Here is a 13,544-nt window from a genome sequence, read left to right as displayed (position 1 = left end):
CAGCTTCTCCGGGAAGGTTAGAATAAACAGGTCTTCTCCTTACCAGGACGTTCTATTAGCATTCCATGTTCTTTGCATTTCCACGTCAATTTTAGAATCAGTTTGTCAAGTTCTACCCCCAAAAGAGCTTGCAGGGATTTTGATCAGGGTTGCATTGGATCTGTTTTGTCAAATTTATTCCTAAATATTTCATATTTTTTATGCTATTGTAAATGTCATTTTTAAAAATATTTTATTTATTTAATTTAGAGAGAGCGCGCGCGCGAGCGAGCGAGCAGGGGGAAGGGCAAAGGGAGAGGGAAAGAATCCCAAATAGGCTCCCCGCTGAGCAGGGAGCCCGACCTGGGGCTGGATCTCAGGACCAGGACATCCTGACCTGAGCGGAATCAAGAGGCGGTGGCTTAACCACTGAGCCACCCAGGTGCCCTGTAAAAGTTACTTCTTAATTGAATTTCCAAGTGTTTAATGCTAATATATAGAAATACAATTGATTTTTGTACATTGATCTCTTATTCTACTAAACCTTGATACTGGATTTCTAGCTCCCAGAACTGTGAGAAAATAAAGTTTTGCTGTGTTGAAGCACCCAATTTGTGGAAATTTGTTACAGCAGCCCTAGGAAATGAATACAAAGATATTGCAATCCTCAACTGTAATTGTGGATTTGTCTATTTCTCCTTGTAATTACATCAATTTCTGTTTCATGTATCTTAAAGCTCTGTTTTTAGATGAATAAACATATAGGATTGTTGTGTCCTCTTGAGAAACCAACACCTTCCTCCTTATGAAATGATCTTCTTCACCCCTGATGACATTCTTTCTCTTACAGCTTTTTCTACCTGTTTACTTTTAGCCTATTTGTGTCTTATGTTTAAAGTGCATTTCTTATGGCAGGCAGGTACTTGGGGTCTTGCTTTCTTTTCCCATATGATAGTCACTGCTTTGACTTTATTCTTTTTGTTTACTATTTTGAGGCTTCATTTGTATGTCTTTTTAAAAGTAGGGAGGTTTTTTTCCCCCGGTAGTTTCATGTACTATTGACAAGTTTTTAGTAAAAATCAGAGACCTGGAATGGCTACATATGATCTCCCTCTAGTGGCCACATTGAATAATGTTATGAAATTCAAACTGTTGTTTCAGAGCACAACCTCTCCCTGGCAAGCTATGCCTATTAAACAGTTGTGTCAACCTCTTATTAATATGACTTTAGTGTTTCCCACAGCAGTGAATAAACCCCTCATGGTCCCAAGAGATGCCCAGTGTTTAAATAGTCCAAGAAGGGAAACTCGGCAATCTTGAAACCTGACAGTATAGTAGCCACCCAAAATAATTAACCGTTATGGTGTTATTAATACCTTAATAAGAAATTCAGAAAATATATAATGGTTGACGTAGGATAGTCATGGAAATAAGGAATGAAAATGATGACTTTCAAAAACATTCAGAAGACAAATAGAAAGCCTAAAATAAAGTGACAGAAATAAACATTTTAAATATGTGTAGTCATTCCTTTGCAGCTTCCTTTGAATCTATAATTATTTCAACAAAATTTAACATATCAGTGGTCATGATAAATGGACATGGATCCAAACTCTCTAGCCAAAAGAATCAACATTTTTCTTAAAAAAGGAAAAAAATAAAATATGGACGTTTACAGAGAACGTACATAAAACATACAGAATGGAGAAAAGTAAAGGGCTAGAAAAAGACTAACTAAGAGAATACAGACCAAATGACACCAGGTATTGCTTTGTTCCTTTAGGGGGAAAAGACTTTAAGGTGAAAGCATTAATGCAGATAAAGAGGATCACAACTTAAGGATTAAAAGTTAAATTTACTAGGAAGGAATAACAATTCAAATCTTGTATTCCTTTAAAATTAAAACCCTAAAATATGTAAAGGAAAATTTGACAGAGCCACAAGGAGCGATTGATAAGACAACCATTAGCGTGGCTATGATTTTATATGGCAGACAATCGTTACAATCATATTTCTGCTAGTATAATTACTACTACTTTATATGATGAAATTCTGTATACCTATATTTCATACTGCTCCACAAAAACTATGGAAAAAGTTGAGAACTGTTGCACTAGAAATTGAAGCATTTTATTTCCTATTGATTGAACAACTATTATGTTTAAGGTATCATGGTGTCTTCTATATGCTAAAAGAGTAAGCTGTTGTACTTATTTCGTTTAGCCATTTAAAAATGTGTTAGCTGGCGGGGTCTGGGTGGCTCAGTCAGTTAAGCGTCTGACTCTTGATTTTGGCTCGGGTCATGATCTCGGGGAGATGGAGCTCTGTGCTGATGATGGAACCTCCTTAGGATTCTCTGTTTCCCTTTGGTCTGCCTCTCCCCAACGCCTCCCCCACCCCACGTTCTCTTTTCTCTCTCTCTCTCTCTAAAAAAAAAAAAATGCAAAAGCTGGAGTTTCATAGAGCATTGTAGGGAAAACTATAGCTTTCTCTAACTATAGTTATAGCCCTGAAGTTCCTCCCTCCCCCATCTCTCTCTCTCTCTGTCAATTAAGTCTGTGTCTCCTTAAATAAATAAATGTGCTTGATGGAACAAGCAACAGTAAAGAATTTCGAAAATTATGATATGTCTTTGGTATATTTTCTTTTAAAACTAAGAAAATACTATAGCAAGTACAAATATTGGCTCAGAAACTCAACTGTGCAAGGCAACCTAATTTCTATTAAGAGACTCCATTCTGTCACGTGGTGAAAACAATTTGGGTCCCTTTTTCTCTTCCCCTTTGGCAATGATTTACATATAAATCCCAGGGATTTCTATAGTACTAAAGATGGGAAGGGAGGGGCATATGGTCTGGATCTTCACCTATCCATGCGGGCATCAGCTGCCAGGTCCTTATCCCCTTCTGGTCTTCGGTCACCACTCCATCAAGGTCATTCTTGACATTTGCCTCATTTCCAACCATGACACTCTCCAGGTCTGGCTTGTTTTCAGCTAACTTGGTTGTCCTTGGATACAAAATGCTGTTCTGCTTCTCCCAGGCCACACTGTGGCAGGAGAAACTAATGCGGGCTCTCAAAGGTCCTTTGAACCAGCAGGCTACCCTTCAGGTACTGGAATGTGTTCTCCTGTTCCCTTATTATCCTCGATGAGCTCTGTAAGGCTGTCTCTGATCTGTGTACTAACACATCACCCAGTCATTTATCTCCTGGCTTCTTGCTGCCTCTCTGAGCTGGAGGAGAGTACCGCACCCCTATTTCTCAAGGACCCACACTGACCTTCCTTTCTCCCCAGGTTTGGGGAAACTTGATGTAATCTTTGGAAGGATGGGGTGGGCAGGAAAATTTGCTTTTCTTCAGGTATTCTACCAAATCTACTTTTTATACTTGAAATCCTTCTCTTCTTTTGGAAATTCTAATTCTAATGCTAAGAATAGTTTTCATTTTCTCTGCTTTCCGAATGTTTTTCTTTTCCCCTGAGGCCATGACACAGAATGTCTATCTATCTGCATGAGAAAAGGGTCATGGGATACAAACAAGCATATAGGAAAAAAACCCTCATGTGTTAAAATAGCAAAATATTGTTATTCAACAGTACAGAGGAGCAAAAATGGTCTCACTGATAACATTTATTAAACATTGATTTTAATAGTAACAGGGATTATCCTGTTGATGAAGTGAAAGCAGAGGTGCCCCTGAATCATAAAAAAGGTGGTGTGGTGTTTTAGTATGCAGGACAGACAGACTTACAGACTTCATTGAAATGCTTTTAAAAATGATGGGTGGGGGGTGTCTGGGTGGCTCAGTCAGTTGAGCGTCTGCCTTCGCTCAGGTCATGATCCAGGGGTCCTGGGATTGAGCCCCACGTCGGGCTCCTTGCCCAGTGGGGAGTCTGCTTCTCCCTCTGTCTGCCTCTCTGCCTACTTGTGCTCTCTCTCTTTCTCTGTCAAATAAATAAATAAAATCTTAAAAAAGATGGGTAGGGGGCACCTGGCTGGCTCAGTTGGAAGAGCAGGCGACTCTTGATCTTGGGTCGTGAGTTCAAGCCCCACATTGGGTGTAGAGGTTACTTAAATAAAACTTTAAAAAAATTATTGGTAAGTTGTATGAAACACTAAATACTGGGAAAGCCATTTCAAAAGGTACTTAAAAATCAATCACGTCAACTCCAAGTAAGTAATGGCTTTATTCACAGAGAATGCAAGTCAGAAACCAGAAGTGTCAATGTGGAAGGTAGATAGTTATAGCCGGAGGCATTATTACTACCCATAAAATTAAGCTTAATTGTGCAATAAAATACCGAATATGCTTGTTGGAGTCTTGGATAAAGTAAGGAGGAGATGCTAAGATTATGAATGGCAGAGAAGTTATGGAACTCTCTTTAGCAAGGGGCTCTACCTGTGTTAGTTGGGGATGGAGAGTGCCCCAGCTCCCCTGCCTCCAGCAACCACTGAGCTACTTTCTCCAGGGATCAGGGCCTTCCAGAAGAAGTCCCTCTCTCTGAACACCTTTTTATTTTTTATGATTCAGGGACTCCTCTGCCACCAGAAATCACATCTTTTAAATAATAGTGACTAAAATCTTTCTAACCAAACTTTTTGTTTCATAAGCATCCATAAAATGTTAATAAGACAAACTTTGACTGAAGTACCCCATTGACAGTCATTCAGCTGGGAGTACAACCAGACCCCAGATGGACCCTGTCCCACTGCACGGGAATCGCTATGTAGACATCAGAAGTATGTGTGTTCCTGCCACGTCAGCACCTCTCTCTAGGACAACAATCTTACCTTTCTGATTTTCCTATCACCAGGAGCCTCCAAAGTTTTCAGTGTCTTAAGTGAGGATGCAATAATGCTTGTTGAAAGATTTTGAAAAAGAAAAAAGTGAATGATTGAATAAATAAATTAGGTGTTAGTGGTTCAGATAATCTCTATGTTGATGTGGAAAAGTAGGAGGAAAATGCATACCCAAGGGAGCTGACTACTAAAGGTAAGAAGGTTCTAGAATGAACAATGGGTTAAAAAAAAAGACACATTTTGTAGTTTCATAGTTTTGCTTGGCATTAGCTACAATAGGAACCGGTAGTTGAAGCATGGTTGAAGGAATCCTCATAACTTCTGAAGGTATGTGGTGTGCATGTTCACTTTAATGGCACCTGCTTATAAAGAACTTGTCAATTAAGATATTGTTCTTATTAGCTAAGCTACCCTGAGCAAGAATTGCAGAGAAATATTGCATTTGTTTTGTTTTGCCTTTTTGAAAGGAATGCATCAATGTGAATGTGTCTATTAAATACTTTTGAATGAAATTCAGAAATTCATGTGGGGTCTTACATGATCAAAAAAAATAAACTTTCAGAATTCATTCCTCTCTGCTTAATGCTGAAATTTACCATGTGAACAAATAGTAAGGTATGTTCTAATTACTAACAGTTTTAGATCTATACCTACACACATTGTCAGCACTATAAACAAATCCTTAAATGTTTTTTCTTTATTTCTTGTGCCTTTTACTCTTTAGCAGATCCCATTCTCTATTCCCAGTTTGGTAAAATATTTAAGACTCTTTAAAAGTTTCTACTAAGGGCGCCTGGGTGGCTCAGTCGGTTAAGCGACTGCCTTCGGCTCAGGTCATGATCCTGGAGTCCCGGGATCGAGTCCCGCATCGGGCTCCCTGCTCGGCAGGGAGTCTGCTTCTCCCTCTGACCCTCCTCCCTCTCATGCTCTCTCTATCTCATTCTCTCTGTCTCAAATAAATAAATAAAATCTTAAAAAAAAAATTAAAAAAAAAAAGTTTCTACTAAAAATAAAAAAGACTAGCTCAATACCCTACTCTCATTTCTATACAGCCCTGTCCCCCCCACCCCGCCCCACTACCCAGCCTCTAGGACACCATGCCACATTTGAAAGCAGAGTTTTCTCTCTGATATCCCAGATGCCTTGTCCATTCTCATGCTGGCAGAAAACCACTGAGTGCTGGGATCGGTGGGTAGACACATGTTCTGCTGAGCACCATTCTCTCCCCTGCCTGTGTAAGTGATACCTGGATCTTGTGATCACAGGCAGCTCATGCTCCTGAGGGCATCTGAGGTCTCTCTTTTCTGAGAAAGTCCATGAAGGGAGAGGACAGTGTATAGATTTCCGTGGAAAACCTCTTGTCAAGGATTCCAGCTACAGCTTGCCCTACATGACAGGATAATTGGACAGAAGCCAAGAAGAAATATGATATCTTCCATTTAGAAAATATAATAAATTGTGATTAGTAAAGTCAAGTGCAACAAAGATGATAATACTTCCTGAATTAATGTTAATATTTAATTTAATTTTAATATCTGTTAAAAATCTTCTAGTGATATTTAACTAATTGAACAACTTGATAAAAAAACAATTCCAGACATAGAAGCCGACAAACCTTTTTTTTTAAGTGGTTATAGAATCACATATAAGTTGTTCTTTTTTAAAGATCAATGATCAAATAAATGAGTCATGGTATGGTGATTTCACTAATTAAAGCTATTATAAGAACATAATATATGACAAACTAGAATTAGTAATCCAAGACAAATAACGGAGAAAAGAAAATATCTACTTCAGAACTAGAGTTGGGGCGGGGGGATCCCTGGGTGGCTCAGTCGGTTAAGCATCCAATTCTTGGTTTCGGCTCAGGTCATGAACTTGGGGTCATGAGATTGAGTCCTGTGTTGGACTCTGCTCAGCACCGAGTCTGTTTCAGGTTCTCTCTCTTCCCACTCTGCTCCTCCCCCCACTTGCTCCTGTGTGTGCATGCTCTCTCTCTCTCTCTCAAATAAATAAATAAAATCTTAAAAAAAAAAAAAGAATTAGTGTTGGGATACCTGAGAATGATATGGTATGAAATTAGACCAAAGAAGTAGGCGGGGCGCCTGGGTGGCTCAGTCGGTTAAGCTTCTGCCTTCTGCTCAGCTCATGATTTGGGGGTCCTGGGATTGAGCCCTGTGTGGGGCTCCCTGCTCAGCAGGGAGTCCGCTTCTCCCTCTCCCTCTGCTCCTCACCCTGCTTGTGCTCTCTTTCAAATAAATAAATAAAATCTTAAAAAAAAAAAAAGAAGTAGAAGGGAATAGGCTAGTAGGGCAGATAGACTACTATATCTACAAGAGATACATTTACATCAGAACATGAAGTATATCATCATATGGATCTGTTCATATTTAAATAAATAACAATGTTAGAACAATGTAAGAAAAAATATCAAAAGAAAAACAACAGAATGAAAAGTGCTTAACATACTGCTCTAAATATATAAAGAATTTTAAATATAAATACTCTGCTTTCACGCCATAGGCAGTCAAGGAAGATTAAAAATGGATACCAAAGGAAAACCCTGACAAACTAAGCGAATCACATGGGATATGTGCAGTTTCATAGCAATTAAAGAGGTGCAAATTAGAACTCATAAAATGGCACAAATAACTAAAAGATGCTTTTTTTAAAGGCAGTGTTGGAGGAGGATCTGTAACCATTTGACATTTTGCTGGTGGGCTGCATTATTTCTGAAGAGCAACCTCTCAGTGTGTAGCAAGAGCTAAAAATCTTTTAAAACATTTAATCTACCCATTCCATTTTACATAAGAGAAAAGAGAAGGAAAAATCATAAAGGGAAAAATGAAATTTGTGCAAAGTACATAGCAGCATTATTTTTCCTAGTAAAAACAAGAAACATCTCTAATGCTCAAAGTGAAATGGTTTAGGCAACTGCTTAATATTAAGAGAATGGAATATAGCGCACTATTATGTGGATTAGGTTGATCCATAAAAATCTATACATGAGGCTGTAAGAAATAAAGCTAAGTGACAAATATGTCCACTGCTAAACAGTAAGCTTCTTGGGAGACTGAACCATCTCTTACTCATACTGAATCCGCAGGGTCAAACTTTGTTCCTGGTACAGGATAAATGCTCCAGCGCATGTTGAATGAATGCTTGAATGGCTTTTCTATTAATGCTGAATTCTTGACCTTCTGCCCGCTCTGACCTTGGTAAACTTGCATTTGCTAGCTTTCACACGGCTCGCCTAGATTTCTGGACTCTAGCCTGCCCAGCCTCAGATAAATGCATACCCTTTGTGGTCCTGGCACCTAACTGGTGACCTCTGCCCTACCGAGGGCTCCATACCCGGGGAGTCAGACAGCTTTAGTTCAGTTAACAGCTAACGTGAAGTCTGCATTCATCGGCAAGCTTGTGGGGAAAAAAATGCATAAACTTTGTCAAATGTACAAAACTGGGAAGAAACTTGAGTGAGTCTCCCCACTCCTCCGTGCCTAGCATAAAGAGGCAAATACAGACAGGGATTCGACCTTTTCTTACTTGACATCCCAGTCACCCAGGTACTCCGACGGGAAGGCTAACAGCACTAGCCTCAAGAAGCCTCCAGCTGCCCCAGAACATTCTGCCCAGAGTATGTCCCGAGATTCTGTTGACAGCGGAGTAGCACATGAAGCCCTTTCGGGATTTACAGAAGTGTCCAGTCCCCCCTGCACTCGGGCGGATTTCCCCTTTCCTGCTGGCGCTGGATGCCAGGCCCGTAAGTATTTCATGGTAGAATGAACGATTGGAATGATTGAATGGCGGGAAGAGGGGATTCGGCAGGTTGCCAGATTGTGAGGTTAGCATTTATTTTGGAGGATCTTATTAATTTGCAGAGCACACAACTCTGAATTCAGAGGCCCAAATCCAAGCAGTGAGCGTGGTGAGGGACACCGTTACAAGGAAGAGGAAAGGGCGCCTGGGTGGCTCAGTCGTTAAGCGTCTGCCTTCGGCTCGGGTCATGATCCCAGGGTCCTGGGATCGAGCCCCGCATCGGGCTCCCTGCTCCGCGGGAAGCCCGCTTCTCCCTCTCCCACTCCCCCTGCTTGTGTTCCTGCTCTCGCTGTCTCTCTCTCTGTCAAATAAATAAATAACATCTTTAAAAAAAAAAAAAAAAAAAAAAAGGAAGAGGAAAAAAACCCAGCCTGAACTCCTTGGCCAGCAGCGGGTCCCGTGCAAGCCCGAGGTTAAAGAAAGCCCTGCTTGAGGCATCGGTCCCGTGTCTGTCCCCGGGTCGGCCCCAGCCTAAGCCTTCTTGTGCTATAAATACAGCGGCCCACATGCTGCAGAGACACGGTGTTCCCTCTGCTCGCCGGGACAGATAACATGAATTTGCCCTTTAAACGTCCCAAGCTGAAGGCACAGCCCCCGGCCCACCCCTGCCTCCCGGAAGCGCCTTCGCCCCGGGTGCCCTCTGCCGCGGAGGGGGACGGCGAGGGGGTGTGCAGGCACCTGCGCAGCCAATGCGCAGTGCGCGCGCGGCCGCGGGGGTGCCTCCTCCTCTCGCGAGAGCCCGGGCGGGGGATATAAGGAGGGCTGCGGGGCGAGGCGAGCGGCCCCTTCGCGTCGCGCAGGGACGGAGAGCGGGCGGCCGTGCCTGGCCGGGCGGAGGCGAGAGCGCGGGCGCGAGCGCGAGCGCGGCTCCCGGAGGCTGTGTGCGCCCGGCTGTCACCATGAGTGATCACGCGTTGAGCTTCCTGAAGGATTTCCTGGCCGGCGGCGTCGCCGCTGCCGTGTCCAAGACCGCGGTCGCCCCCATCGAGAGGGTCAAACTGCTGCTGCAGGTGGGGACGGCGCGGGCGCGGGCGCAGCGAGCCGGGTGCGGGCCGGGCAGGGCGCGGGGGACGCGGGCGAGCTGCAGCGGCGAGGGGGCGCGGGGCGGGCCAGCCGCAGCCAATCTGTGCTAGGCCACAGGCCCCGGCGCCCGGCCTACGCGAAGGGGAAGGTGCCCTCTGCGTAGACAGGTCCAGCGTCAGTAGCAGATTCCTGGTGTCGGGTGGCGCCCAGCGTTCGGGTGTCTATATATGGAAACCCACCCGGGGTAGGTTGCAGCCAGCCAGATCCTGCTCCTGGGACAGCACTGACCCTCCACTTAGGCCTCACCTTTAGATTTTCAGTGTCCCTTGCACCCTTTTTTCCTGCATCCACCTTCTACAATACAAACCTCAGAATCATTATTACTCAAAAACTCGCGTAGTGTGTCCCATGCACCATGCTGTAGGCTGACATATATTTCATTTATCTTTGTATAACCTCTGTTAGATAGATACTATTCCCCCTATTTTACAGCTGAAGAAAGAGGTTTTGAGAGATTAAGAAACAGTTTTCAGAGTAGACTCATATTGTCTTACTTACCCCGTCCCCAAATCTTTTCCTCTGCAGTCTGGTCTCTGGTTTATCAGTCTTCTCCTCATCCTCATTCTCATCCTGTCTATCGTGTTTGTCTCTACTTGCCCAAAAGGCAAGGGCCCCTCAATGAGAAACTCAGCCTCCTCAATTTGGGAGTCAAAATTATGATAAAGAAAAAACCCAACTGCTCACTCACAGCAACAAACCTCTCAATAATCAATTACTTGGATAATCTGCTTGAAAATTTTCAGGCTATAATACCTAGTGGATTTATTCTACTTCTGTGAGAGTATCTACTCCTCTGAGATCCTGGTCTCCAGGGAGATTCAGTGAGACTGAGGAATCATTATCTCCTGCCTGTCCATCATGTTTGTTATATCAGAGCAGGTACCCTTTAGGGCAGGGATCTTTAATCATTTCAATCTCCCGATAAGCCCCTAGTGTAGTTCTGGCAGTGCATAAATGACTCTACAATGGAATCTTTTCGGTTTATTTGGGGAAGAACCTTTTCTCTCAAGTGCCCTGATAACTGAGGCAAAAGTGGATTTTTTTGGCTTGTTTCCAAGTAGCTAACGTACTTACTTAGATTTAGTTAATATCTGCTTGATTTCCCCATATATTTTTTTAAGAAAGGAAATCAAAGAGTTGTACACGTTCATTTGCTCCTGTCCACTTTCCTTCTCCCTCTGCTCTGGCCATCCTTACCCAGTTCCTCCCCTCCCTCTCCTCCCCCCACAGGTCCAGCATGCCAGCCAACAGATCAGTGCCGAGAAGCAGTACAAAGGGATCATTGATTGTGTGGTGAGAATCCCCAAGGAGCAGGGCTTTCTCTCCTTCTGGAGGGGTAACCTGGCCAACGTGATCCGTTACTTCCCCACCCAAGCTCTCAACTTCGCTTTCAAGGACAAGTACAAGCAGATCTTCCTGGGGGGTGTGGACCGGCATAAGCAATTCTGGCGCTACTTTGCTGGTAACCTGGCTTCCGGTGGGGCAGCTGGGGCCACCTCCCTCTGCTTTGTCTACCCGCTGGACTTTGCTAGGACCAGGTTGGCTGCCGATGTGGGCAAGGGTGCTGCCCAGCGCGAGTTCAGTGGTCTGGGTGACTGTCTCACCAAGATCTTCAAGTCCGATGGCCTGAGGGGTCTCTACCAGGGTTTCAACGTCTCTGTCCAGGGCATCATTATCTACAGAGCGGCCTACTTCGGAGTCTATGATACTGCCAAGGGTGAGAGAGGGGCCTCAGGGGGTGCGGAGTGGGGAGGAAGAAGGTCCCCAGGGGTCTGTAACTCATGTTCTAGTCCCTGGGCTAAACGATGCTTCTGAATGAGGAGGTGGTATGGTGTGGATAAATAGCTAAAGGACTCTCCTTGTCCCCTTCTGAAATAAACTCTGGCCTTGAATTATTCAGAGAGCAAGAAGGGAGCCTGCTTCCCCCTTGGCACAGCTCTGTCAGTGACCAGGTTGAACTTGGAGCCTCTTCAACATGCCCTGTACACTGGGCACAACTCTGGCTTCCCTGGATCCAGAGGGCAGTCCCGGCTTTGGTTGGCTGCCTGGTTGTGAGGCACCCGTAATGGGCAGGGTCTTTCAGAAGGGTAGGGCATGGAGTTGGAGGTATGGTAGCCTCTTCTCCGTCCCGACTTGCCTTTGGCTGAGCTGCTGAGAGAAATCACTTCACAGCCATTTGGCTTCTTGCCTCTGCTCACAGGGATGTTGCCTGACCCCAAGAATGTGCACATTATTGTGAGCTGGATGATTGCCCAGAGTGTGACAGCGGTCGCAGGGCTGGTGTCCTACCCCTTTGACACTGTCCGCCGTAGGATGATGATGCAGTCTGGCCGGAAAGGGGGTAAGCCTGACACCTACTGGTCTCTTATTTCTCTGCCCAAGGGGCAGTTCAGTGCTCTTTCCAGTCTTCACTATTCTGGTTGTTAAAATTACGTGGTAAGAACTTAGGAAAGAAGCTTTATAGTCAGTCCCCCTTAACACTGTCAACTGTTCCTTTAGAGAAAAGAATGTGTTCCTATCAAAGAAATAAGAACATCAAAAATGAGATATTTAGAGGTGAACTTAACTAAGTATCTAATATCATAGAGGCTGTAGGCCCTTTTCCCTTAGAGCCTGGGTACAGAAATACAGGAAACTAATTAATTAGCCAGTTTATTTAAAAATAATTCTTGCTTTTGTTATCTAGCTGTTACAAGTTTTAGTGGGAGAGGGTGCTTTTGCTGGGTGACATGGCCTGAAGCCATTTTGGCTTCCAGAGGTTGAAACATGAAACTGCCAATTTTAGCGTTGAAAAGTCAAATATTAGTTCCATTTGCTTCAACCGAACAGTTGTTATCTCTTTTAACTGTGCCACCTTGGGCAATATAATCTGAGACTCTGCCCATAAAATTTTCTTTTCTCATCCCTAAAAAGGGGGACCACCCAGCTTAATACTTCCACTCCACCCCAGCCCCTCCCATTTTACAGTCTGACCATGTGTGAGTTAGCTAGTTAATTGCCCTAGTTCTTTACCTGATTTTGGGTGGAAGGAGTAGGATTGACAAGAAATGCTGCCTGACGGTTATGCAAGAAGGGGGTGTCTGGCTGGACACCGCATAGAGTTGGGGCTTAGAGCTCAAGTGACTGGCTTTTCTAACACTGTGTGTAGATGTCTTTCAAAGGAAAAGCCTCTTCCTCCAGAATTACAGAGCCCTTACCAACATTTGTTTCCACAGCGGATATTATGTACAGTGGGACGGTGGACTGCTGGAGGAAGATTGCAAAAGATGAAGGAGCCAAGGCTTTCTTCAAAGGTGCCTGGTCCAATGTGTTGAGAGGCATGGGCGGAGCTTTTGTATTGGTGTTGTATGATGAGATCAAAAAATACGTCTAATATAGTTAAAACTCAAGGTCATTGGTTCCAGATCCATTGTGTGGTTTAATAGACTTTTCCTATGGGAAGTAAAAGAAAGATCTGGGATAAAACCAGACTGAAAGGAATACCTCAGAAAAAAAAAGCCTCACTGAGTGTTCATTAAACCACAAATGTATTTTGTATTTATTTTACATTTAAATTCCGTCAGATAGAAAATAACTTATCATACTTGTACAATTAACTGAAGAACTGATAATGAAGAAGATAACCGAATGTGAAATCTCAATAAAGACCACTTAATGCCCCATGTTTTTTTGACTTCTTATTAACTGCTACGTGGATTTAAACATAAGACCATAAATGCATGTTCTCTAGCATGAGTCACTTATATAACTCAGTGGCCCAGCTTCTGAACGTCAGATGTTCTACTATGTATCATATGAGTACCTACAATGCTTAAAAGTTCTGGTTTTCAAACTTCGGCAGCTTTTACCCACTTTCTTTTTATC

General features: G+C 43.5%; 1 protein-coding gene across 1 annotated transcript; it reads left to right on the top strand.

Moving 5' to 3' along the window:
* Positions 1-9,350: 9,350 nt before the first annotated feature.
* SLC25A4 (solute carrier family 25 member 4) lies at positions 9,351-13,342 on the top strand. The gene is made up of 4 exons (XM_035004247.1): positions 9,351-9,607; positions 10,911-11,397; positions 11,881-12,021; positions 12,896-13,342. The coding sequence occupies exons 1-4, from the start codon at positions 9,497-9,499 to the stop codon at positions 13,051-13,053; spliced, it is 897 nt and encodes a 298-aa protein (XP_034860138.1). The 5' UTR covers positions 9,351-9,496; the 3' UTR covers positions 13,054-13,342.
* Positions 13,343-13,544: the final 202 nt, after the last annotated feature.

This window comes from Mirounga leonina, unplaced genomic scaffold (assembly GCF_011800145.1).
Source record: "Mirounga leonina isolate KUSES-001 unplaced genomic scaffold, KU_Mleo_1.0 Mir_128, whole genome shotgun sequence".
Taxonomy (NCBI): Eukaryota; Metazoa; Chordata; class Mammalia; order Carnivora; family Phocidae; genus Mirounga; species Mirounga leonina.
This window is presented reverse-complemented; position numbering and strand designations above follow the sequence as displayed.

What these genes read in the sequence shown, in the direction of transcription:
- SLC25A4 (XM_035004247.1), top strand. Translation starts at nt 9,497, where the DNA reads ATGAGTGATCACGCGTTGAGCTTCCTGAAGGATTTCCTGGCCGGCGGC. An exon ending in AGTCTATGATACTGCCAAGG is followed by an intron (nt 11,398 to 11,880) that starts GTGAGAGAGGGG and finishes CTCTGCTCACAG; the next exon opens with GGATGTTGCCTGACCCCAAG. An exon ending in GCAGTCTGGCCGGAAAGGGG is followed by an intron (nt 12,022 to 12,895) that starts GTAAGCCTGACA and finishes TTGTTTCCACAG; the next exon opens with CGGATATTATGTACAGTGGG.